The 27901-nt window shown below is 34.4% G+C and overlaps 2 protein-coding genes across 4 annotated transcripts; one reads left to right on the forward strand and one right to left on the reverse strand.

Moving 5' to 3' along the window:
• Window positions 1-3087: 3087 nt before the first annotated feature.
• OPR3 (12-oxophytodienoate reductase 3) lies at window positions 3088-7277 on the reverse strand (the record flags this gene model as incomplete). Its single annotated transcript, NM_001281046.1, is given in 5 exon segments — window positions 3088-3899; window positions 5568-5753; window positions 5894-6024; window positions 6888-7028; window positions 7179-7277. Coding segments are annotated over 5 exon segments (1197 nt in total). The 3' UTR covers window positions 3088-3237.
• Window positions 7278-10825: 3548 nt separating this feature from the next.
• Window positions 10826-26085, forward strand: LOC100257610 (uncharacterized). Of its 3 annotated transcripts, none has more exons than XM_002279336.4 (19): window positions 10828-11145; window positions 12120-12430; window positions 12819-13007; window positions 13103-13186; window positions 14126-14185; window positions 14816-14860; window positions 15964-16163; window positions 16709-17188; window positions 17663-17789; window positions 17914-18111; window positions 18293-18382; window positions 20474-20536; window positions 21057-21131; window positions 21270-21320; window positions 22710-22787; window positions 23494-23628; window positions 24424-24531; window positions 25485-25550; window positions 25909-26085. In XM_002279336.4, the coding sequence occupies exons 2-19, from the start codon at window positions 12131-12133 to the stop codon at window positions 25975-25977; spliced, it is 2418 nt and encodes an 805-aa protein (XP_002279372.1). In that variant the 5' UTR covers window positions 10828-11145; window positions 12120-12130; the 3' UTR covers window positions 25978-26085. The 3 variants fall into 3 exon arrangements, with proteins under 3 accessions (XP_059596488.1, XP_002279372.1, XP_010656123.1); XM_010657821.3 differs by having other exon boundaries at window positions 10829-11145; window positions 12114-12430; XM_059740505.1 differs by lacking the exons at window positions 22710-22787; window positions 23494-23628; window positions 24424-24531; window positions 25485-25550; window positions 25909-26085 and adding an exon at window positions 22567-22694 and having other exon boundaries at window positions 10826-11145; window positions 12114-12430.
• The last annotated feature ends 1816 nt before the right edge of the window (window positions 26086-27901 follow it).

Raw genomic sequence — 27901 nt, forward strand, 5'->3', positions numbered from 1 at the left:
TAATGAAATAACTAAATATAATGTTAAGAAATTATTTGGACGAAACGATCCTAAAGTTGTAAAAGTAACTCCTTTTATGTTTGGAATTTGAAAAATACAAACCCATTTTTTACATATCTATCTTTCAATATTTGGATTATTTTCACTAAAGATTCAAAAAATAATCTTATTTTTTTAAGAAAACCCAAGGAGTATTATGTTTAAAATTGATCATGTTTTAGGTTGGAATATATAAAGAGTTAGATTTATAACTTTGGGATTATTTCATTCATTTTAATTAAATAGCCTATTTTATTTTATTAAAAGGGATAAACTAATTATATATTTAAAAAAAAAGCCTTCATCTTTTAAAAATATTGTTAGCCCAAGGTTCTCCTAATCAGGTTTTGGTGATAACAAACCATGGTTAAGTGATTAATTGGTTTGAATGGTAAAGAATCTTAGGTATAAATTCGAAAATTCATCAAAGGACCAAATGGATACAAGATCGAGACTTTCGTAAGACTTTTAATCATAGGAAATAAATGTAAGATGAATGTATGGGTATACTTAGGGTTTACATATCTTTTTATGCATCTTTGGAAAACTCGGTTTGTTCTTTAAAGTTACAATTTCATTAAAATCTGAGTTTTATCAAATGTATCTTAATCAAAACGTTTCAAAATTGACATATTAATTTACCTAAAGACTTTGTCTAAGTGTTAGAAAAGAAAAGAAGTGAAAAATATAGGTTTTCGGGGCTAAAAGGTTGAATCGGTCGAGACTCTAGCCAACCGACTCAACCGGTTAGAGAACCGATCAACCGATTGCCCTTGTCCAGTCGAGGTCCGATTGAGAAATGTTAAAAACACTCTCTCTCTTCTAGTAACCTTCCTTTCCCGATTGAGGTTCCCTCCTTCCCAATTGACCTTCGGTCAATGTCCGATTGAGGTCTGGTCGAAGCAATGGTAAGCTGCTAAAACATTAAATGCTCCAACAGCTATTGAACCGGTCGACCCCTAGCTCAACCGGTTGAGGCTACTTTTTGCTGTTCTTGGCTCCCAAGCTTAGAAACCTATAAATTGAGAGCTCCACTTCATTTATGACATATAGAACACTTGAATACAATTGTCTATCTACTTGTTTTTGCCTTAAAAGCTCTCATTTCCTTCTTAGTACATTAAATTCTCACTTGCATATCTTTTAGTGCACCCTTGTGAGTCATCCTAACTTTGTTTTGTATTTGAGCTAGGTTGAGGGATTCATTCTTGTAAAAACTGGGTGTTAAAACCGTCAAGAGGTTTGAATCTTGAAAAGATTGTGTAAGAGCCCATTGGAGTCGGAATCCAAGTGTAAGAAGATTGGAAGCTTGGTTGAAGCTTCAAGTTAGTGGAACCCTCACTCGGTTAGGAGATTGAGGAGAATTGACATAGGTAAGGAAGTGTCGAACCACTATAAAATCCAAGTTTAAATTTTCTAACTCTATCTCTTTATTTTTTATTATATTGTGTTTAAATTTGTTGTGTAGAAAAAGTTTTTAAAAAACCCAATTCACCCCCCTCTAGGGTGTTTTTCTTATTTAAGCATAACATTTATTTTCTCAAACATGAAATATAACTTTTTTAGACAAAAATGCCCTCCAAATTTTTTAAATCACTACCATACATCCACATTCTTTTTGAGAAAAAGTGTAGGGTTAAAATGTCAAATTGAGGTTCTATTTAGAATTTTTAATAAATGGAGGTTATTTTTTTAAAGTGGGGAATCATCTTTCCTTTTTGAATTTTTTATTTTTATTTTTTGGCATAAGCTATCTGATCATAGGTAAAATTTGTTAAGAGGCAAGGCATGTTAAGCATTTCATTAAACATTTTAATTAATTTTATTAAAAAAAATAAAATTCACATAAATAAATATCTATATTTATTAAAGAATATTAATTTTCAATTAGCTATCACTCAATATCCATTTTAATAAAATATTATCATAAAGTAATTGTCTATAAAACTTTAATTCAAACTTGGGCTCCATGAAAAGTTTCAAGGAAAAAAATAGAAAAAAAATAATAAAAAGAAAGAAAGAAAAAAATATATTTTATTTGTTTATTCATGAAAATTTTGAAAATTACAATTATTTCCAAGCGTTCCTCAACTTTTTCTAAGGAAAATGGGAAAAAATATTTTTAACAATTTTTCTCTTGTTTTCTTTTTTATTATTTTCCTTTTTTTTTCATAATATTTAAATATAAGAAAATTAATATTTTTTTTTCCTTTCTTCGGTGATTTCTAAATTTCTTTAATATTTTTTATTCTTTTTATTTTATAAAATTCTTCAAATTCTACTTTTATCTCTTATACTCTTTAAGCATGTTTAACAACTTATATATATATATATATAGATAAATGGTAAGTAAGCAAGCTATCTCTTTTCTAAATTGGGTTAAGAACTTTTTGAGATGAATATAGAAAAATAAAAATAACCTATATTATTCTGATATTGATTAATCAGTTGTCGATTAGAGTGATTTGTGAAACAGGCATCAGTGAGTTGAAGAGATGGCTAGTCCCTTATGGATTGCATTGGTTGTGCGCAGCATAATTGGCAGTTGAGCAGCAGCAGATGTAGGTGTTTTCTATCGCCTCAAGGGAGACAACCTCCCATCAGCAACAGAGCTGGTGGCACTCTACAAACAGAATGACTGTATGAGATTCAAAGAATGAGGCTCTTTGACCCTGATCCCTCGGCATTTGAAGCTCTTTAAGGTTCTGGCATTACAACCACACTGGGTATTGTGAATGGAGACATACCCAACATTGCATCAAGCTGTGGGCCTAAGAGGGTCTCACAGCTTTAAAACACATCAACATGATTAAGAAAAGTCCACACATATCACAACAGTGTCCTACTTCAACAGGGCAGTTTTCGAATGATGTTGACGGTGTGATGAGGGCCATTCTGGGGGTTTTATCAGCATAGGGCTCACCCCTCATGATCAATGCGTATCCTTACTTCGCTTATGCATCAGACCCAGAAAACATAGCCTTGGACCATGCAATGTTTAGAGCAAATGGCACAGTGATAAAATATCGCAGCAAGGTAAAATCTATAGACCAAATAAGTTACATGCTTTGATTGAAGCTTGTTTTTAATAAAATAAGAGGTTTCTTCTTTAGCAACATATTCATTCGATTCAACTTCAGGGCTACAAATACATTATTTCGACTTCACTCACACGTGGTATGCTTAGCAGCATTCTCCTCAGAGGCGTGACAGTGGCTCATGGCTCTCACTGCCTTTGTTCAGAAAAGGGTAGTCTGTGTATCCTTTGACAGGATCTTGGGTATAGAAATAAGCCCTGATATACCTATTCAAAGGGGCATTAACCTTGAGTCTTAATACTAAATCCGGGTTTGAGATAAAAAGGCGACCATAGGATACCAAATCAGCATCCCCTAGAGCTACGGCTTCCAGTCCCAATTCTCGAGTGAACCCCCCACTGCAAATGAAGGTTCCCTGATAAGCTCTTCTCCAAGTCCTCATTAATTGAGCTTCCTCTTCTTCACTGCCATGTCTACCTGACTCTGTCTGGCCATAAGCTGTGTATCGGGGCTGTGTCACATGGAGATAAGTGAGCTTTGAGCCCCAGTCTAGCTGCAACTTGTTAAGCCTCTCAATCACTGCTAAGCCTAGGTTGAGGGGGTTTGAGTCTGTGGCTTCAAGGTGATCAATTGCTGGTGAAACTCTGACACCAACTCGATCTGGACCGATAGCTGCAGCTACTGCCTGAACCACCTGCACTAAGAATTTGCACCGGTTTGAAATGGATCCGCCATATTCATCTGTTCTGTCATTGATCCCATCCTTCAAGAATTGGTCAATGAGGTAGCCATGGGCACCGTGGATCTCAATTCCATCAAAACCTGTACACACGGATTATTACATGCTTCTTAATGGAAGATGTAACATGCCTATGAAGATTGTTCCAATTGAATGACTAAAGTAGGATATCATAAACCAAATTCAATCAGTTAAGGCTTAAAGGGCTAACAGGCTGCTCCTGGCCCAGTTCTAAATTTCAGTTCCAGCAACAACATTAGTTCTTGACCGGAAAATGTTTCCAGAATGCTAACCAAACAATGGCTACATTTTGTAAAGATTTTAACATTACATCATATTATTGGATGCACAAATGTTAAGTGTAGGTTAAATTGGTCAAAGAAGTGATCTAACTACAATGATACCCTGGAGGAGTATGTATTGTTTGGCAAGAAAGCAAAAAGGGTTCTTTCTTCCAAAGAGGGGCTATTGATAAGAATCTAGTCCATGGGTCGTGCACCAGAATGACAGTGGTACATGGCATCATGACTTTGAAAAATACATAACCTTTTAGACTGTTGCATAGACACAAAAAGTTGACATATTCAAAGTCACTCAATTTGTTTCCACGTTACCAAAAGAGTAAAGAATTTTCATAATGGAAAGGCATCATGGTGCCATGCCTCTGATGAAACTAATTAATAAAATAGTACAAGTTTTTTCTGACCTTAGGGCATCTCTATCTTTTGTATAAATTCTATAATGCGGTGTTGACAAATAAATATGAACTTTTTCAGAAAGGCTCTTTTGGGACATGTACATGGGAAATGAACAGAGCTCTAAAGGTCATTGAAGCATCAAAATTATTACCTAGAGCAGCATCTTAGCAACAACAGTTCATAAATCAATTAAACTGCTTTATTCCCAACAAAGCAATTTCCTCACAGGAAGTCATCTTGGGACTATTTTAATCATTGTGGTCTATTTCACCCTGTTCCGTTTGGAATGAAATGACCATCTGCCCCAAGAAGTGAGCACTTGCTGAATTATTCAGCTATCAGACCGATTCAGATCCCGCTGTCAGACCAATTTAGATTCCTCAGATGTCTACACTACTGGGTTTAAATTACAGCCCTTTTCGTCAGCAGTTCAAAGCCTGACCAGCTACCCCCACCACCAATCCACAGCAGGGGGATGCTAGCTGAGTCACTGGGCATTCTTTATCCACTATGGTCATGCCCAAAATTAATCGGAATCAAGATTTTGTCCACAAAAATGCTCCTCCTCTACAAAAAGTAGCAAATGGAGAGCATATTCAGTTTGAAAACATTGAAGAAATACCAAGATCTTTCCTTGACCTTTAAAGAGATATAGCACTTCTCTTTTGTGTGCAATACCTAGCAAGAATTTTATTTGTAATCGACCTAGTGATAGTCAAACTCATCATAATATATTCCACATCCAACTCACTTCCAGCATCCAATGGTCAGTACCACAAAATGTAGCCTTTTTAGGCAAACCTACACACAACCAAGTAATGAAAAGGCAGTCCATGCCTAGAGCCAAAAAATCAAGTGGGTTTCCTTGAATAAAAAGAAAGTAAACACCGCATACTCTACTAATGGCTACTAGATGACCACGAGGATTAAGCTGATAAACTATTGTACAAAGAAACTTTATGATAATATAATAGTCATTAGATCTTATACAACAAGAATCTATCAAAAAAACTGAAAAAGTAACCTTTAGGTGGTGGTTTAAATTAAACTAACCTGCTGCAATCGCATTCAAGGCTGACTGGCGATAGTGCTCCACCACCTCTGGTATTTCAGAGGTTTTCAACGCTCGAGGAGCCGGGTACTTTCCATGGCTCCCATCTGGCATGAGGATTCTCCACCTCCCTGCTATGGGCTTGCTGGTTGATGATATGGGTGCACCAGTCCCACCAGGTTGATACACTAATTTTTATTCATTCCCCCAAAAACTGCTAGTGTTAGTACTAATGGAAGCAGCAAATGACAAAGGGGGATGTGTTCAATTCAGGTGCATACAATGATCAAAACCGAAAATTTCACCATGCAAAATGAGGGGAGTTTACCTTGATGGGATGCTCGGCCAACATGCCATAGTTGACAGAAAATAATGGCCCCTTTAGCATGAACAGCCTCCACAACCTTCTTCCACGCCTCCACTTGTTCTCCAGTGTAAATACCCGGAACATGTGGAAACCTGCTTCCACTTTCACATATCAGTAAAAAATGCTATGGTATTCACTCCCAATTTCTCTGAATTATTTCTCCAAGAAGTAACCCAATTATACTGAGAAGTAAGTTGGTTGGGATAGTTTTTTTATAATTCCTAAATCACAAAATTAAAATTATAAATTTTTCATTAAATATAATGTAAACTAAAACTTTTATTGAGCTTCAAAAAAATTGGCTTCTTAAAAATCAATCAAACAGAGCATTAAGAGATAACCCAATCATATTGAGAAGATAACATGAATCAAACACTTCAAAGGATTCAATATCATGCCCCTTTTACATGATCCACTATCTAAGAACTTCTCAACCTGACCCTTTTACATAATTTACATATCATGGCCCAAAAAAAAAAAGTCTACGCCAAGGCATTTCCCATTAGTAAATTTTAAGAAATTATATTTATATAATGTTTCATGTAGACTCTGGAAATTAATATATGAAATATGATCATGCCTAGTGCAAATCCTAAAACCCATAAACAATATTTTATTATAAAAGCTTTATATTAATTTTTTTTTTTGTTTAATGGTGGTGAAACTTCTTTAGAAATGAAAAAAATAAATTAAATTATGTAAATTTTTATGAAATTAAAAGCATTTTTTCACTATTTGGATCAGTGTCGAAACTCCAAAATATCCAATTCCACCGGCCCAACTAGGAAATAATTAGGCAGCGGAGACTTCAATGGGCCCAGAGAGCACTACATAAAGGAATTTGATCCCACCGGACCCACCCACCCGAAAGCCCCCTAATCAATAATGGAGGCTCTCACTCAATTCCGAGAAAGACCCTGGAAAGGACCGCAAAATTGCGAAATTACGAAATTACCCAGCGGCTGTGGGGGAGATCAGAGTGCCTTCAGTGATTAGGAATCCGCCGTTGGTGGACCTCTGAGAGTAGTATTCCGCCAGCGCCGGCTGCGGAATTCCATTCATCGCCCTGCACCTCGTCATCGGCGCCAGCGCCACCCTGCCATGACACCACCGTAAATTCAATTCAATCAATTTCAATATACAAATTCAACACAGCTTCAAATTCCGAGGACTGCGGCACAATTTAAAAACCAAAAAGGATCCGTGGCGGCGGAGCGGAAAAGGAAGAGGGAGAAGAGGATCTGACCTATGAGAGAGTTGGAATCTGCCCATCTTGTAGGGAGAAAAGAGAGTGGTGGTCCCTTCGGCCGACGATTCCGCCATTGTCGTCTACGAGTCCGGTGAAGATGATCGGAGTGATGAGCAGTGGAGATGATAGAGAAAGGAGAGAGATGATCTATATATGGGAACCGGAGACGGTGAGATATGATTGGACGGTGGAGGAAGAATCGGGAGCGGCCGGGAGTGTGGGAACTGGTCGGCCAGAGTGGATGTGATTGTTTCACGTGGATTTCGTTTTGCATTTTGTGTTGTCTGTCATTGGAGACCGGACACTGGCCACCTTCGATGATGACCGTTGAAATTGATGACTTCTTCTTTTCTTTTTTTTCCCCTAAAATAATCGTGGTCCCACGTGAAACGATTTTTACCCGATCCCCGCCGCCCAATTAGACCGCCTTGTTACGGGTTTTATTGCCGGGTTGGCCCGACAATAATTAAGATAGATTTGGGCAGGTTTAAATTAGAGCCATTTACCTTGTCAAGAAAAAGTTATGAAATTTTAGTTTAATAAAAATTTTGGAATAAAATTAAAGTTTGTATAGGATGTTTAGTAAATCAATTTAATGATTTAATTTAGTTATTAAGCCTAAATCAACTTAAGTCTTTTTTGAATTGATTTCTAAAAGTCAAAAACTTTTTCTCTAAGCTTAATAAAAGTTATTATACTTATTTGACTAATTTTAACTTTACAATACCAATATTACTCTTTAAAAATGATGATGTCAGCTTCAGTCTCAACTTTCATGTGAAGCCAAAAGAATAAAACTATCCCAAAACGAGGTCTTATCAACTTAATAACTTAAGTATAATTTAAATTAAATTCATAAGTCATTAAGCATTTACCTTTAAGTTTGGCCAAATGCCCTTTTCCTCTATTCCTTTATAGAGTTAAAAATAATAATTTTTTACTCTATTAAATATACATATTATTTATATCTACTATCAATATTGCAGGGCAGCACATCAAATGTATACTAAAGAAAAAGGGAAGGGGGATTTTAAAAATGACTTCCTATTCTTAAGGAGAGTAATAGGTTTTGGTTAACTAAGGTCGGGTTCAAACTCATAAAGAAGTTAATATTTATTTGATTCCATTGTCAAAAGTTACAAATCTAAGTTTATTTGTACACAAACAATACTTATTCTGTTTGTTTTGTTATGCTATTGAACAATATTAAAGTGACGGGACATTCATTAAGTATTGTAACAAACTCCAAATTTGAGAAATTGGTGTATGTGATCAAATCTGCACATTTAAATAAAAGTATACAAATGAGATGGTGATGCAAAGAAATTGAACTAAGATGTTAAAAAAAAAAAAAAAAACATAGGAACAATCAAATATGAATTAAATACAAACAAATGAGATCATTTTTACTATGTAACTAACATTGATTGGCCACCACTTTTCTATATTAAAGGAGTCAAAAATTAGGTCCACACACATTGGACTCAAATTTAGGTAATATCAATACTTTAAGTTTGCATGTCCCAGCATCTTGAGCACAAGATGCTAAAAGTACTAGCCTATCAAAAGTTTTCCCATCGTAATAATGTCTAAGCATTGGTTATCGTCTATGAATCGCGTTACAATTTGAGCAAGGCAAATTACTTGACGCAACCAAGTATATCGCTCCCACTAGTTCAATGGGGCCCACCTCCTCAAAGTTGACATGCTAAACCTATAGCCATTGACATGCCTCATTAGTAAGGGACAATCTCGATTGTTTGTCAACGCTAACTACTAAATACTAAGACACATTAATACAAACAACACTTGAAAATCACAAGTAACTAAACAAAGATATTTACACTTTATTTCAATAAGCCAACCGGGTGTTGATCAATTTGATTATGAGCAATTAATTGTAAATAGGTTAAAAACAATTGTATAGGGAAGAAAGAGATCTTGATGGTCTTCCTTACAATCAAAACATATCTCTCATATTCAACGTCACACTTCATGATTGGAGCTATGGTTGAATCTTACGTTAGAGTCAATAATTTATTGTTAATTTATTTCAATCACTTGGAATTAACTTGATAATCAGAGCAGCGTGCTTGGGAACTCATTTTAACATAATAAAGAGGTTTGACTTATTCGATCATTAACTTGAGAGTATTGTTAAATTCGTCCATTTATTGATCCACGTTAGAAATTTTGTACACCAACTCATATGATATGTAAAAATTAATATTTGATACAAGAAACTACCATTGCTTTTAAACTCAACTAGGAATAATATAAGAATAACTTGACTTTTCAACTTATTTTAACAACTAATTCTAGAATCCTAACAAATCGATTATAATATTAGAGCTTGAACCGAGTAAAAGTCTCCCCACCAACGTCAATGGACATGAGGGAAAAAATACCATTAGTTGAATGATGACATTGCCATTGAGATCAACAAACTTTTGACTTTTCTTAACATTTGAATCGTGGGTTAAAACTTACCAAACTTCCATATTTATTCCTATCCCAAGGTGGCCTTAGTTTCCAAGGAAATAAATGCCTTTAGAAATTGTACAAGCAATAGACACTCCTTCACAAATTCACACACTTAAAAGGCAAGACAATTAAAAATAAAATTGCCCATATTTTAATTGAATTCCTAGGAATTCAAGACCTTTTAAAGTACCATTCTTATAATTTCTTCATATATTTTGTAAGAAATAAATGATAATTGAATTGAATTTTTAATTTTTTTTAGTCTCAACATTAAATTCATAATTTTCAAAAAAGCAAGATTGAGATCATAATTTCTTCAAAACATAAAACAACTCATTAAATAAATTTAAAATAATTTATTGATGTCTTGTAAAGTCTATTTAATTTCAATAAACTTTGAAAGCAACAAATAAATAAATAAAATTTATGGTACTTTATAATGAGAATAAAGATAAAAAGTTCATTGTTATATAAATTAAATTCCATTTTTTATTAATATTTTATCCTTATTCTTGCATGCCAAACGCGGTGTTAGGAAAAAGAAATGTTGGAATATATTTCTTGTTTTTTTTTTATTTGTTTAATTAATTTAAAAATAAAAAATAAAAAATAAAAAATATATCCAAACACATGCCAACAAAATCACAACTCTCGAACAGAACACAAATTAGGTTGTAACCAGACACTCTCCCTCAAACATACTCCTCACCAACTCACATGGACCCCGTTAATGGCCCCTCATCCATAATACGGCTGAGACAAATCACGCCTATCGCCATAATCATGGTACATCATCCCCACACAATTATTTACAAAAATGAAAAAGTTAGGATAAGAGGCGTGACCCAACGCAACTACACCTTCCGCAACAACCATCCCTTCCCAATTCCCACCACGGCTCTCCTTCCTTTTTTGCCACCTGGCAAAAGAATTTCCCTTTTTTTGCCACCTGGCAAAAAGAGTCCACTCTCCATCCGAGTCGTCGCACCCGAACATTTCAGTAAATATAAATATCCGGGTTGGAGGAAAAAGTAATCCGGAAAAAGGTGTGCCTTGGATGCCAAATGGGTTGTTACCAAACGCAATCTCTATTATGACCGGACAGCGGGGAAGAAAACTGTTAAATTAAAAATAAATAAATAATAAAATTTAAGCTTCAGTTCGTGGGCGAATCTTCGGTTTTTTATTTATTCGATATTTTCGAGGGTTTTCTCTGAAAAGTTAAAACCTTAATTATTAATTTAATTAAGGTTAATTAGTTAGTTAAAATTAATTTTCTTTTTTTTTTTCATCGTCTTTTGGTTCTGTTTGGGGCTTTGGGGGTTCTCTCTTTCCAGGAAAACGAGCTTCGCTTTGTTATGGCCGTCTGAGCGCTCGTTCTCTCTCTAGACTTTTTTTTTTCTTTCTCTAGAGTTTCTCTTTCTAGAGCACAGTCGCTGTGGTTGTTTCTTTTTCTCTCTCTCTCTATTATCGGTGGAAGGTGAGTCCTTTTGGTTTCCCAGATTTTGCTTGTCTGGTATCAGTTTTGCTTGGTGGAACTGTTGTGAGCGTTTCGTTTGGTGTTTGATGATTGGTGATTGTTGCAATTAAGTTGTTCTTTATGATGATTTGTTTGTGATTATTGGACTTTGTTCGTTTTTGCTGGCGATTTGTTGTTGTGCTTGAATCTGATGGTTTTGTGGAGGTTAGATGTGAGTCTGTACGCTTTTGGGCAGTTTTCTGTTTATTTGGAAGTGAAAATTTAGGTTTTTTTAGAGAGATTTTTGTGGAGGTTTTGTTGCTGAGGAAGTTTGGTGATGTGATTGACCTTTTTTGTGGTGTTTGAGGATATTTATGTTTTAATGAGGTGATGAGTTCGCATGCTGAGGCAAGATGTTGAAGGTTTTTGGGGAAATTGTGTAACTTTCTGAAATGGGAAGGAAGAAATTTTGGGAAATCAAAATTTTTAGAATAGACATGATTTTCTGCCTGAAAATTGTTGGGTCAGTGTTCCAAAACCAAGTGAAGTGATGAGCAAAACCAAAAGATGAGTTGGTGTAACAGCCTTAGGCTTCACACATGATATAATAGCTGCTTTAGTTGAAATTTGATTTTTATAAATTGGGTCGTAGATTTAATCATAGTAGTACATAGGACCAAGGTTGGGACATCATACAATTACCAAAAAAAGAAAAGAAATTTAAAACATGAAATTTGGTTTAGTGTTCATAAAATATTGAGATGGATTACTAGCAACAATAGAGAATAGAAATGACTGAATAAGGAAAGTGGGTATTCATGAGAATTTAGGGGTAGCACCAATGAAGGACAAAATTGAGGAAATAAAAAAAAAAGTGACTGTCTTGACTGAGTTTTGCCATTTTTGTAGATATTCATGCTGTAGTATTTTCCTAATAAATTTGGTTATCCAGACTTCTATTGTTGTTGTTGTTGTTCATATTGTGTCAGGAGCAGAATTATAAATAATGGCAAAGAATGAAGACAAAGGTAGCCCTGGATGGAGTGCTTCATTCTTCATGCAGACAACAGATGTTGCAAGAGCTGTTGCTGCTGCAGCAGCTGCTGCCACTGCTGCTCCTTCACCACGACCATCTGTTGTATTTTCATCAAAAGATGACAATAGTCAACTTCAGAAACTACAGAACCAACTTACAAGACTACTAAAGGGCTTCTCACATACTCCTGAAGTGAAAGGTGTAAATTACAATCCAGAAATCTTGACCAGTCAAAAACGCCAATGGGCAAGCTTTCAGTTGCAGTCATTGGTATGCCATTTTCACTAAGTGGGTTCATGGCTATTTATTTGTATTGGATACATTTATCGGCAATTATCTGTTGAACATTGCTCAGTCTTGATTTATATATTTGTTTTGCTTTGCTAATTTCCTTTGGTTATATGTTTCAACATCTGGTTATGTCATAAATGCGAGTGCTCATTGAATTGTCAACTGATATTTAATCTGAAATTGGTTGACTGATCTAAGATTGGGCCTGATTAGGAACTCATGGGTGTTTAGGAATCTATGGGTATAGGAATTCTAATCCCAAGAGCTCATACATCTACTTTTTCTCTTATTGCATTTTTATTCATATTAAAAATGAAATATTTACTTGAAATGTTTTCATAATGCATTTCTGTTGATAAATTTGCAGGATCATAGGTCTTTGAAAGAGCCATCGAGGCTTTTTGAGAGCATGGTAGTTGTTGGACTTCATCCTAACTGTGATATCCATGCACTTCAAAGACAGTTCTTTGCAAGAAAGAATGAAGGTTCAGGGAAATTCCGGAATGCACTGAGTGGTCAGCATCAATCTCGTGTGGAACCTAACATTGAACCTCAGGTGGTGATTCTTGGATACAGAATGTTTGACATGTTTACATTTAGACATTTGAGGATGTCTTGAGCATAATATGATTCTCCATTTTCTACATTCAGGTCTTATTTGTTTACCCACCAGAAAAACAGCTACCTCTTAAATATAAGGACCTTCTTTCGTTCTGCTTTCCTGGAGGCGTGGAGGTTGGTTGTAATATCTGGGTCCTTTGTTCCTTATGATTGTGTTCATTTTATTCATCATTTTGCATATGTTAAAAATTTAAGGTGCTTTAATTTTGATTGGAATCTTGCCCTATTGTGGATTTTGTCTGTTGTGAGTTCATAGAATTTTACCAATAAATGAAAACTATTTAGTTGTTTACTGTTACCTTGCGAAATTATTCTGGAGATAATAATTTATTCTTTCTTTTTTGAAGTGTTAGTGGTTGTCCACAGATCTCTAGTTGGGTAATGTTAACATACAAAAAGAGAGTTGTGATATCATTGGTCACGATTCAAGTTTCAAAATGACAAATTTCATTAAGAGTTTTCAAGAATCGGTCCTTTGTGATATTTTATAGGTTTTTTTTTTTGGTGTAAAAATTGCAACATAAGAAATTGCGAAATCTTCATTTGTATTCCAGTATATAGTTACAGAAATCTAGCACCCATGATACCTTCAGTATGTTCTATTGAGGGCAATTTTAGTGGTAAAACTACCATCCAACAAACATATACAATATTCAGATGAATGAAGCTAAAATTATAGTGTGTATGTACACATGAATGGCGAATTTGAAATATGGTCTTTTGACAATTTTTTTTAGAAACAATGCTCTCCTGTATTAATCAAACGATTAGTATTTCTGCTCACACAAGGTTAAATTTGAATATGATTCTATTACTTATTTTTATATTGGTTTTTTGGCCAAATTATTTATGGTGATAAATTTTTTTTTATAGCAATATACTCTCTACACAATTAACTAAAGCAAAACATTGTAAATTTGAACTCCATATATCTGGAATATTATTACAATATTTTTTTTTTCATTTTTAATTCTGGTGATTCAAATATCTGTACTTGAGATGGATGTAATCTTTTATGCATGCCTTGCTTAAACTTGATAAATGTGGTTTCAGGTTCATGCTATCGAGAGAACTCCTTCCATGAGTGAGTTGAACGAAATACTTATTGGACAGGTATTAATGTTACTGCTTTTCCCCAACATATTAGCTGACAAATAAATTCTCATGCTACCTCCTTATACATCCTTAATGATATATCTTTCATCATTTATTTTTTTATTTTCTTATTTTGTCTGTTTTATTACTAGAAGTCCTGGTCTCAATAAGTCCATGAAATTGGATATTCTCCTTGAGCCTTTGCAATGCTAAAATGGCCATAGGACAAATTAACTTGACAAATCTTTATATCCAAATTACTTAAAGTTGTTTAATGAATTCTTTTTCACCAGTCAATTCTGTCTTGACCCATATCCTCATAAACAATCAGCCATCGATTTCCAGGAGACACCAAACTGTATGTCATACAAGTTTCCAGATTCAAGTTTAATAAAGGTTTTACATTAGCTGTCATGGCTTCTCTTTCTCCTGGCTTTAGGTCTGGCTGTGTAAACAATTAGGCGGTAAACATAGCCTAGGTGAAGTGAACCATTGGGACACCTTACTATTACAAATAGCAATATTGATCCTTTTGCATTTGCTTCAGTATAGTTTTCAAAGGAAAAATATTCTGTTCTGTATTGTTTAGTTCTTTATTTACAATCTTGTCTGACACTAATCTAAATTAACACGCTGCTGATTGTGCAGGAACACCTTAAACAAAGTGACCTGTCCTTTGTATTCCGGTTGCAGGTATCATATGAAATACCATGTATCTTTGTTTCTACTTTCTTGCATTTTTATTTGTTTCTCCTCTATTCAACAAGACTGTAATATAACTTTTATTTTTACTTGAATTTTTCTCTGTAACATGATAAAATTTTAACAGTTATTGGATGGAATCGCCAAATCAGTTTCTCATCACTTTTGCGTGGAGTCCTTTTGTTTGCACTGATGTTCTCTATTGGTGACTCTATCATGAACCCCATATTTAACTGTAAATCCTATCTTCACTACTGTAAAACTGTGACAAATTTTACCTACTGTTCAATCGCTAAAGTACAAGGTTTTTTTTCCTCTCTCTCTCTCTCTCTCTCTCTCTGTGTTCTCTCTAGATTATCCAGCAACCTTTTTCCTTAAAATGTAGCACATAATTAAGACAAGTCCACCTAACCTTGTTCCATCTGCAAACCTTAACATTTTCTGAGCCAGTAAGCCCAAAAAACTAAGTTGTCTAAAACCAAACCTACTCTTATTTGATTGCAATAATTTTAAGGGTTGTCCTTCACTGCACCATTATTGTTTCCACAGTTACATTTTTGTCAGTATCCCATAGTTGCTATATATCAAAATTTTGTTGAATTTGCATCTTTTAAAATAAAATTTAGCAAATAATGCCAGACATTTTTTAATATATATTTATGTAATCTATACTAGTGGAACTAATGATTAATATAACTACTGTGGTATTGTCAAAGATGCATAACTAGGTGCTTGTTTACCTAGGTGAGAACCTTCACTTGAACAAACCAATAGGGAAGATTGGAATTTCCTGATGATGGTGTTCGCCTGACTGCAGTTGTGCTTATTGTTTTGTCACTTACATAATTAGGCAGGATTCCTTGTGACATTTTCTATTAAGTGCTTGCATACGTTTATAGTCAAGATATTCACCAAATATAGTCTCCTTTTACTTATGTTAATTTCTATTTGTTTGCATGGCATGGCAAATTGCAATTCATGTTTATTTATTGTTACTTCTTTACATGGCATAGAGAATATAATTCATTTTTCTTCTTATTTCAACTTGTTTTTTATTTCCCAAATCACCCATTCTTACACAATTTTGTTACTAGGTTGCTGACGATTCAACTCTGTACGGATGCTGCGTGTTAGTCGAAGAATTAGTGCAAAAATCATCTGGATTGATTTCCATGATTTCTGATAAACAACCTTTTTGCTCATCTTTGAGCCGTCACACATTAACCACACGGCGATGTTATTGCATTCTTTCAAGGCTTCCATTCTTTGAGTTACATTTTGGTGTTTTGAATAGGTGTGTTGTGTTTTTATTCAGTTTTTTATTTCTTTTTTATTTTTCTGCATGGAATGTGGTCCTGGTGCCTAGTTAATAATCTATATGATGATAATGTGCAGCAACTTAATTTGAAAGTGTCAGTTGTTTAACTAATTCTGTGCAAGAATTACTTGGTAAAATATAGTTTTTATTGATGGATTAAGAATCTGCTATAATATGATGTTTGTTTAACCTTGAATTCCTTTGACATCATGTAATTATAGTTTTTTTATGAATAGAAAATAAGTTAAAAATTTCTTCTTCATTTTTTTTCCCTCTATTTTCTTGTTGGCCAAAGGCAGAGCCCTCAGTACTGGGGTTTGTTATCACTCAAGTGTGAACATTCATTTGTTTCTACCTAAATGCATTGAAGCCTAAAGGAATTTCATATAATTTACTCCTAAACTTCTGTATTGTTAAGTGGCAACAATAATTGCTGTTTCATATAATTTACTCCTAATTTCATATAATTTATGTTTGTTTTATTTCTTAGCTTGACAATTTTTTCTCATTTCCTCCTATAGCATCTTGACCGAAGAAAGGTTGGAACGCTTAACAAAAGGAATTGCTGCTTTAGATATGGAATCACAAGGGCATTACAGTAATGAAGAAGATTTAGAAGAAAAATCAGATAATCTTTTAACTCAGCATAAAGACGCGGAGGATATGCTGAGTGGAATCACTGAGATTTGCCCATTAAGTTCGAGAGATTCTACCCTTGGAAGAGTCAGTGATGATGGTAATCACTTGCAGCATCAAATAATTGAGGGGAAATTTTCCTTGGTGAATAAAGATTTAAATGATAATGCTGTTGCTCAAGTTGATCTTGAATCAGAAAATCCTACAGCTAAAACAGACCCCAGAGATGCAATAAAGGTCCCTGAAGTTTGTGATACATGTTCTGATGATCTCATGACAAACAAGCAAACAGTAGAAAGGCGTTTACCTAGTGCTGTTTTGCCACTTCTACGCTATCAGTATGAAAGCTCTGAATCTTCCTCTAGGTATATAATTGAGTCCTCTGATGTCATCAAACCAAAATTTTCATGATGCAATCATGCATCCTTGAGATTGATTTTTACTGGCTGGAGTAGTTCTTATAGTTACTTGAGCATCTTCTTAGTTAATTTTCTTGATTGCGAGAAATCCACGACATAATATCTATAGCATATTGCTTTATTTTTTATGTACTTCAGCATGTCTGAATAATATTTCTAAATATATGTAGTTTTGTGGAGTTAAAATTAAAGTTGGTTTCTGTCACACAGAACCACCTAATCAATGCCTTTCTTAGGAAGGCATAATATCCTGTGCACCAATTGGGTTGCACTTCTGGTTCTGCTACTTGCAATATATTGCGAAGTTTGAAACACTGTTTATACTATAGTGATCTTCTAGAGCGACATTATACCATTTTTTTCCCAGATATTACATTGTCCATTTAAGCTATACCATTAAAACGCTATATATATTGTCAGTTTCCAGGGTTCTCCAAGTGAAGACAGGAATTTTAGGAGTGACATTGATGAAACAGAGACAGAAGAGGCATCTTTCTCTGGGCAGGATGATTCCAGTGACCACAGTGACATTCTTGAATGGGCTAAGGTTTTAGTTTTTCTACTTCTAGACTTTCCTGTCCTTTTTTTTTTTTTTTTGTAAGTTGCCTCTCCTGCTCCTGCAGTTTTCTATTGCTTGTTTACATTTTATTTTATTTTTCCCAAAACTTCAGGCAAGCAACAAGGGATCCTTACAAATAATATGCGAGTATTACCGGCTACATTGCCCTGCTAGGGGTTCAACAACTACATTCCACCCTTTGGAACATCTTCATCCCTTGGAATTTCATAGACCTGATGAAACAGTTTTACACATTGCTGGTTCTACAATTGATTTGAGATCATGCAGCACAAGTTTGGAACTGGCTGAGGTAGTGTATTATCATAGTTTTAAAAGATTAAGTGAATTAACCTGCTTTGTTTATTTTTTTATTTTATTACTTGTATGCTGATTTTAGTTAACTTCCTTTTTTGAAATTTTATTTGTGGTATTTTGTTTTATATATTCCACATTGCAGCTCATTTGACTCTGTTGCTGTTGGTTTCTGTCAGGCACACAGTGCACTTTTGGTGGAGGAGGAAGCAACTGCTTTCTCTGTATGGGCTGTTGCTTGTATATGTGGTTCATTACGACTTGAGAATGTAAGTCTATTACTGGTTTTGAATTAATCTCTTATCATTCTCCATGCATTTGTCTGGTTTCCCATCCTGTTGACTGTTTTTGTGCTTGGTGGGATTGTGTTTTTTTTTTTTTTTTGGGATTCAGAAGCTACAATATTTTCAAATTTGTCTTTTATAAATATATTTCTTGTGATGCTGGCTTTCAAAAATTTCACATGTGAACTACTCATCTATACTCTAGAGAAACTGCTTGTGTTGCCACAACAATCAGTTATGCAATAATTACTTATCAAAAAAAAAAAAAACAATCATTTATGCAATGAGTGCAAAGTTGAGACTGATAATTGAACATGTAAAAAAAAAAAAAAGGATTCATGCAGCCAATTCCAATTAGTTGGAACAAGCCTGTTCGGTTGCATTCTCAAGCGAAAATAGACCAAGGAAGAGATTATTTTGCTGAAAACAAAAAATGATAAGGGTTAGTAGAGTACATCTCTCCATGAAAATAAGAGGATTGCCTCACATCATTACTGGTTAAATTTCCCACAATCTTAATGTCTAATATCTAGAAAATGGGAATTTACTCTACCAAGAAACTGCATTGGTAAGGTTTCAATTATTTTGTTGAATTTCTTAAATTCATGCTTCCCCTTCCAGTTATGGTATATTACCTTTAGCTCTCTTTTTGTTAACTTCTGGTTCAATAGCATTGGGAACATCTTTTCCATTTGCAGGTGTGCTATTTTCTCTTTTCAAGTAGCAATTATGCAAACTGCATCCTCTTTATGTGGGAAACAATCCCTTCACACACCTTCAAATATGAACCCATGTACTACCACTTGGAAGGCTCTGGTTATGAATCATCTCTCTGAAGAATAAAATCAAATTTGCAACCAAATTTCAACTTGGAAGTCGAGACTTTAAACCTAGCATAGCTATTCTTAAGGTTTTAATTTCAAATCCTGTGAATAAATTTCACTTCAATGAGTGACTGATGTTTAATATGAAATTTAAGTTCAAGACTTTACTCCAACATGTTGTGCTTTCTCTGTTATACATTAAAGTTACCTTAATCTATTAAGGTGCCAGCTGGCTCTGCAGGTATAGTCTATTGGGGATTGTGTCCTTGTTCACTAACCTGGGTATCATCTCCACCTCTGTCCTTAAAGCCTTGAACAATTAACCATTTGCCTATCAAAATTCCAAATAAATAAATAAATGATTAACACACCTGTGAGGATAGTGAATATGTTTTTCTTTGCAATATATTAGTTGCTGTCTGGTCTATGCCAATCACTTTCAAATGAAAATGCTAATCTATTACTTTTTATTCAATTAATTAAATTTACCAGTAGAAAAGATTAGTATTTACATTTGTCACTTAAGCATGTTGAATGACTGCTTGACCTCTATTGACCCAGGCATGTTGGCCTTTATAAGTTTACTACATGGACACATGCACATAAAATATCATGAAGTTACAATTGTAATTGTGATGTGTAAGAGAATTTGAAAAACAGGATGAGTTATTTAAGATCAATTTTGTTTATATTTTCATTATCTAAACCATTCTGATAAGAATTTGGCTGCTATAGCATAAATAACGTTGATCGTAGATTTTCCAGACTAGATGCCCTTGTTGTTTGCAGGTCCAGAGGCCTGACACTTATATATCCTTGTTTGCACTTTCATGTGGTCTTTCAACCTCATAGATTCTGTAGTGCACCAATGCTTGAATGACTATTCTAACTATTTGGATGCAGATGAATAATAATTTTAACACTGAAGAACTATGACCTCTAACACACAAGAATTCACCAGTCAGATGGAGCTGAAAGCCTGAAAAACTTTCAATCTTGCAGCATTTTAAGTGAAATAACATATTAACATTAACATCTGATTTTTTGCCTCAAGTATTTTTTGTGCTGAAAGGAGAGCTGAAAGATGATATAATTTTGATTGGATTCATGTTATTTGCTGTAATACCTGGTGTTGATGACATGAAATGTCATTTTAAAATTTTTAATTGTTTTTTCTTTGGGGGGGATTGATTGATGGAAAGGTTTGCTTGAAGACTGAAAATTGGGCTAATGATTCTCCTTAACTTTACAGGTGTTGACATTGTTTGCAGGAGCATTGCTGGAGAAGCAAATTGTATTTGTTTGTTCTAATCTGGTACATATCAGTCCTCATGTTAACTTGAGCAATGGTCCCATGCATAGGAATAGTGTTCTTGCAATTTTTTATTTTTACATAAGATTTTTTAAGTGGTGTTTTAGATATATCTAGCTCCATTGTTTTTTTTTTTTTTTTTAAATAAACATGGTATTCCCCCTTCCCTTGATGGGGTCAAGCCAAATGGCCCGAGGACCAATTACTTCGATTGATGTGGTGGACTATCTTGTTTTTTTTTTTGTTGGACATTGGTATTTTTACATGCTTAAGCACAACATATCATTATTGTATCTCTTTGCCCAAAGAGAGAGAGAGAGAGAGAGAGAGAGAGAGAGGCTAGATTAAGGCTCAGTTGAGTTTGAGCAACAATGTTTCAACTAAGAGCACTTCATAGCAAATCCTTTTCAAATTCAATTTAAATCATTTGGATTCTTAATATGTTTGTTTTTGTCAGTCCCTTGATAGGAAAAACACTAGCACCTTTTGAATTAATTTTGATTTAAAATTGTTTGATATACAGGGAATATTGTCTGCTTCAGTTTTGTCAATTGTTCCTCTTATTCGTCCCTATCAGTGGCAGAGCTGGCTAATGCCCGTATGGTTTCTTTCTGGCCAATGATATTTGTCAATTAGCTTTTGTACACTGTTATATTTCCAGGTTATTGGATTATTGTTGCCTTTTCAACTGTTCTTTGGTCCATTATTTTCATTAACTGTATATATAAACTTCCAGGTTTTACCAAATGACATGCTGGACTTTTTGGATGCACCTGTCCCTTACATAGTGAGTTTTCTAATTTTGGGCTTTTGTTATTGTTGTCTGCTAGGAATGGTATGTTACTTGAAATCAATCTAACAACACATAGGTTTAGTAAGGGAATTCTTATAGAGGCAGCGGTATTATTATAAGCATGCAGATGAAAAGATACTGTCAGTAATTCTTTCATTGTCTACTTTATGGTTCAATTTATCAAGATCTTATTTTATTTAAAAATACTTGGTGATTGAGAAGGCATCTTCACAGCATTGGTCATTTATATAATTGTTTGATACTTTGACAATGTGGTGATGCTGTAGAAGCTAGTAATATTTTACCATCTTGTATTAGGAATTCAAATTTTTATTTTATAGTTTTTATTTATTTTACTTTTGTTTTTGGGAGTGGGGGGATAGACATTCTATGTTAGGAATTCACAGAATCATCTATTTAGCTGCAAGAGAAATTGCCTTCTTTTCATATTGCTTTCGGGATATACATTTAAAAGTCACATATCTATAATATGTTACTGTCTATCTACAATTCTACATATGCTTTGTTGATTCTGTCATGTAGCATTCATTCCATATCAACTTGAGCTTATATTTGCTATTTGGAATTGTCCAGAAGTTTTAAATACCATATTGATTAAAGGCTTATAAAAAAATATGGATTACAGATGATTTTCATGCTGAGTTTTTTGGTTCACCGATATCTTTGTAACCATGCTGAGGAATTGCGTATTTGCATGTTCAATATACATGCCAAATAGAAACTGTTGGATATAAAATGTTTGCAGCTTCAATCTGGGAACTCCTATATACATATATATATGTATGTATGTATGTGTGTGTGCGCATGTGTGTGTGTGTGTTGGACTTGTTAATGGGTTGGAATGGGAACTTTGTAGGTCAGAAGAGAAAAAAAGCTTAGAGATCAACTCCTCTTTGCCTTTTTTGGAAATTTGGAAGGAATACAACCAAAGAACCTTTGAAGGGTGCAACACACTAACCTATCTCTTAAGGACTCCCTTATATCTAATTTATGCATGTGGACTTGTGGGTTATCTACTAGTTGATGGTCAAGCTGGTCCACTATCCTTGATAGATTTTATTGAGTGGTTGCGTTCTAAGTACTAGATTGGGGCTGTGGTTGTAGGTTGTTTCTTTTCATTTTTCCACATGCATACTTCTTGTGTACTATGTTCGCCTCTTTTTGATTGGTCCTTTTATTTTATATATATAAATGATACATGTTTGTATTGTTGTTGTAGGACAATCACAATCCTCATCATGGATTATGAATTAGAATCCAGCTCCCATCACTTGTCATGTTCATTATTTTGTTATTTGAAACTATATGCTTTTATACTATTTTTGACATCTGGTTGGCTAATAATAGTAATCTCATCCTTAGGTTGGTGTTAAGAACAAAACCAGTGAAGTACAGTCAAAGTTAACAAATGTTATCCTGGTCGATGTGTACAAGAACCAGGTGTGTATCTCCCTCTAGTAATTGTGATTGTCTATGTTTTTCTTAGATGCAACTGAACTAAAATTGGTTATGAAAAGGTATATTTAGTTGTCTTTTCACTTGATTCATGGTTGTTGAACAAGGCAGAAGATTGAAGATAACATACTAACTTTTCTAACATGGTTTAGTTATATAAACCTTTGAATGTCATATTCGGTACACTTTTTCTTTGATTCTTTGTGATGCTATTATTTTAAAGTAATTTGATCATTTTTTGGAGTTTGATTAATAAGATGATTGGAAGAATACAAGACACTAATGGGTATCCTCAGATAAGCATCAGATGTGTGTGTTTTTGTGTGTGAGGCAATCTTCAGTGATGTTGTGGATGTGGGTACATGAAGTAAATGGTAATCTGAAGTTGGACAAAGAAAAATATGAAATAGGCTTATGCAATTGCAGGAGTCACTTCCTGCCCAGTAACATGAGGGAAAGAATGGAAAAGTTGCTGCAACTGTTTGCTTGTGTTGCTCGACATCAGTTTAATCTTCTTTTGCTTTTTTTTTTTCCCCATGATTTTCTGTTTCCTTCTCTCTTTTATATGGGATTGTTTAATATTTATCTGTGCTAAACATGAATAGCATTTACTTGGGGTCATTATTATATAGGGTCTAGTCTACCCTTTAGCCAAGTTATTTGATTTTCTTCCAATTGCATGAGGCAATAGGTGAAGTCATCAACAATACCACAGCTGCCTAAGCATAAGGAGTTGTTTTCATCTTTAAGTCCTTATCATGCAAAGCTTGTGGGAGAAAGTTATTTGGGGAGGAAAAGACCGGTTTATGAATGTACAGATGTGCAGGTATTCTCTTTTCTCTATCTTTTTTTTTTCCATCGTTTATTGATAATTTTTGCTTCAATAATACTCCTTAGGTTAACTACATGGTTCTTGAAGGTAACAGCAAAGTAAGAGTGATGTGAGAGTGAGCCAGTGCATTTTTCTTTTATTGCTTTTGCCCAAGTCAAAAACCTAGTTTAATTGTTGTCCTAATAGTTGGCAAATGATGGTGAAGGAGATATTTCCTTTGGTGTTCCCTGTGAGAGGAAGACTCAGAATAGTGGCTCCTATATTCCAGAAACCTCCCACCAATATAGGGTTGCCTGCTTTCCACAGAGCCCATGGCTCAGTTATCCACTCCTTGCCCCAAATATTTTAGGTACACTTTGTAAAACCTTTTCTCCTTCATTAGCTAAAATATTTGGGGCAAGGAGTAGATAACTGAGTCATGGGCTCTGTGGAGAACTCCAAATACTGCTGTACCAGGATTAAAATGGTTATATGATGATCCTATATTCCACCAATTATTAGACTCCTCAAAAAAAAAAAAAAAAAAAAAAATCTTTATGTCTCCTTCTAAATATGCCACAGGCTTGCTGAAGAGACATTGATAAAAATAATTACTACATATTTTTCTTATTTTCCCAGAAAATTGTTACTATATATTTTTAGTTTTGCAGTTTGAGGTTGTCTTGTCTGACATGCTTGAAGATCACCAAATATCTTTTTCAGTGCAACATATTTACCTTGTAATGATGTGGCACTAGTATTTTTTGCTCATAAATTGTTTGCTTTTATTTGTATTTTTACTATTTGCAGATTGAGGCTGCCAAGGGTTTCCTAGGAGTATTAAGATCTTACCTGGACACTCTTTGCTCCAACCTGCGCTCTCATACAATTACAAATGTTCAATCCAATGATGATAAGGTTTATATTTTGTTCAAATAGAATGCTAGATTATTTTATTTGACTGCTTTCTAATTGTTATCGATACCTGTTATTCATGAATTTGTTCTTTGTTTCTCTCTCACTGACAGTTTTCTAAAGAAATGATTTAGCAAAATTGCTGGGAGAAAATGAGATAATATCCATTGCTTTAGCAAGAAATACTATATTTTGTCGTGCTACTGCCTTTTGAGTTGGATACTTTGGTGATACGCGCGGTCATCTATAAATGCTTCAAGAACCAGGGATAACCAAGTTAATTTTTAGAAGCATCCAGAAGTAGTAACATAAAGATTTGATGGTTATTGTGTTGAAGAGCGTCTACATGCATTCCTATATATGTACACACATACACTTACAATACATTCTAGGTGGAGCTGAAATTTAACAAATTGTATTCAGATGTACCCCTTTTACAGGTCAAAGCACCGCTGGTAGCTTGTGTAGGTTTGATATTTATATTATGAACTACATACCATGAATCAGTATTTGTTTATTTCTTTGCATATGATTTATGAAAATATTGTTTTATATACACATAAGCTGCATCATGGACTAAATTATGAAGTGTAAAAAGACCTCTTTATTATTTAAGTGGGTATGATACTTAAAGATGTTGTGTTCGCATGCATTGTTTTCTTTGTTATAAAAGATGAAGTTTGTTTCTTTTATTTATTTATTTTCTCTTACACAAACATCAACTGTATCACATGTATTCATGAGGAGATTGCATTAGCATAGCTTGATAGAGGAATACATGCATGACATAGATACACAATCACATGGTCACGTGATCTCTGTCTGAGTAATTAGTAGACAAACATTGCCTTACTGTGTTTCCTATTCTTATGTGAACAAGACCATATGTTAATTAAATCCAATCAATTAAATTATTTTGCTGTAAATCCAACAATGGCATTCCTTACACCTTTCAGGTATCATTGCTTTTGAAGGAGAGTTTCATCGACTCATTCCCTAGTCGAGATCGTCCATTTATGAAGGTATGTTCTTGAGATTCCTACATAATTTGTGCTGGTTAATGTAAATCATGAAAATTAGTGGCAATAATTCACTAGTATTCAAACTCAGTTTAATATTACACAGCATGTTGGTGTTTACCAAGTTATCATCACTATCATACTCAATGGCCTGTTTGGGGAATTAAATTACTGGGCTCAACTATTTGATTTAGGATGTTAAGTAAAAGATGTAAGGTTTTAGCCAATCATGTTGTTATTTCAGAACAATAAGCCATTCAAAGTGATCATACCCTGTTTCTTATTATTGTATAGATTGTTGAGAGTAGAAAAGGCTGAGGGCATGCTGACTTGTTTTTTTTTGTCTTATTCTAACAAGCAGCATTTTGTGGACACACAACTCTTCTCAGTACATACAGATCTTGTTCTCTCTTTCTTCCAGAAGGAATAGGGCTGCCATGCTGGCTTGGAAATGTATCATTCCTTTGTACCTTTAATGGAAGTTCTATAATGTATAATTTTTTATTTATATAATATAAATTTTCTTGGTGTGGTACCATGTTACTCTCTTCCTTTTTCTCGGCCTTTTTCCACTCTTGTCACTGTTATCATATAATCAAAATGAGTTTTGTTGCCCTCATGGACTTTGTAAGAGTACAATATGAATTCTTGGATATCATGCAATATGTTGAGTGGCTTAGCTACGTAGTGTTATTAACGATCTGGGGGCCAGAAACACTATTACATTCTATTGCATTAATAATGTTAGATTTGCTTCTTTAGAATAGGCCATTTTACCTTGCTGGCAGGGTTCCCTAATATGGACCCTCCAGGATGTCTAACCTTATCAGGCTTTAACCCTATAGAGCTGTTTCAAGGGTCGAATGATAGGTTGAATTATCAGGTGACAATAATTTGGTAGTGTGAATGGGGGCAGAGAGCTGCTAGAACTAAGGTTTTGAATTTGGGTTCTCCCTGTTTGAAGTCATAAGAAAATTATACCCAATCTTCAGAACCAGCCCTCCTGGATGGGCATTGAAAACTTGCAGCATCACAAAATGGCTCAGAATCAGATCATAAAAATAATAGTCTGAAGATTTGAAGTTGATGGTGAATATAATTTAGTGATTCCACATGCTTCCTAGGGTTTAGCATTAGTTCTATCTGCAGATCACATGGAGTAGCAGGTTGAATTTCAGCAATTTCAGTGGCCTCTTCTTACAAGTTCCATGAAGATGAGGTTCTCTCTAGTAAGTTTCCTAATTCTCTTCCTGCTTGAAACCCTTGTATGTTTTGTTGCCTGAGTACATTAACCAGTGATATAGAATAAATGCAAAACTAGACATCTTACATTTTCTCTGCAAATCATTGACGTAGGGTCTCTATTGTACACTTCTCTGCACATATGAATGAATATTGAATGAAGCTGCTTGGTTTCCCCATGCCCTAAGGCATTAGGTAAGCAGTGCTACCAGTTGTAGAAAGTGAAATCTCTCAATGAGTGAGTCAGATGGTCCTGGTCATAATACCCTCTAGTCATAATTTCTCTGATTGCTTTTTGGAGTGAAGTGAAATGAAATAATGTAGTGCACTCTCCCAACCAATTCTTATAGAAAATTTGAAGGGTAATTTAACCTATGAAATTGCACATAAGGAAGGAAAAAGTTTTAAGGTTGAGGGTTTTGGGGCAGGGGCTTTAAAAAATTATGATAAATTATAAAAATCATCCCTGTATTATTTTCGTATTTCATTTTAGTTTCTAATTTTTTTTAATCAATGTTAATCTTCAAGCAAAATAATGAAAAACTCAATTTGCAAAAACATTAATGAATTAGAGATATCCAAACATAGTATATAAAAATTCATGTCAATAGTATTTGTTTATTGATTTTTTTTATCCAAAGTTTTGTTGAAAGGAGCATAGTTTAAGAGTAATATTACTTTTAAAAAAACAAAGGGACTAAATCAAGACTGATGATTTGTTTGGTGTAGACAAATGTATTTCCACATTTTTCATCTACTCCCTAATTGCTTTTGTTTTTTGTTCTGTCAGTGGGTTTAAGTTCCTCTTCACTAAAGTGGATTGGCCGCCTATTCTAGTTTGTGGGAAAATTGAGAAGCTAGAACTAGAAGAAGTAGAGAGGAAGAGGAAGTTATCATTTGGGAAGTGTTGAACGTTGAGGACTGACCCCAAGAAAAGGAGAGAGAGAGAGAGAGAGAACAACAAAAATCAGCATCCAAGGGTGGGGGTGAGTTGTGAATGTTTAGGGAAATGTGTGTCCTCTGTACATTGAAATATAGGAAATGTGTCCTCTGGTTTCTCATTACTCCACCCAGAACAACCTCATTTATTGGAACAAAAATGGAGTTTCCGG

This window comes from Vitis vinifera, chromosome 11 (genome assembly GCF_030704535.1).
Source record: "Vitis vinifera cultivar Pinot Noir 40024 chromosome 11, ASM3070453v1".
NCBI lineage: Eukaryota > Viridiplantae > Streptophyta > Magnoliopsida > Vitales > Vitaceae > Vitis > Vitis vinifera.

Excerpts from the sequence above, each read along its gene's own strand:
- LOC100257610 (XM_002279336.4), top strand. The coding sequence starts at position 12,131 with ATGGCAAAGAATGAAGACAAAGGTAGCCCTGGATGGAGTGCTTCATTC. Across the intron at positions 13,008-13,102 it reads AACCTAACATTGAACCTCAG|GTCTTATTTGTTTACCCACC; the intron begins GTGGTGATTCTT and ends TTCTACATTCAG. Across the intron at positions 13,187-14,125 it reads GCTTTCCTGGAGGCGTGGAG|GTTCATGCTATCGAGAGAAC; the intron begins GTTGGTTGTAAT and ends ATGTGGTTTCAG.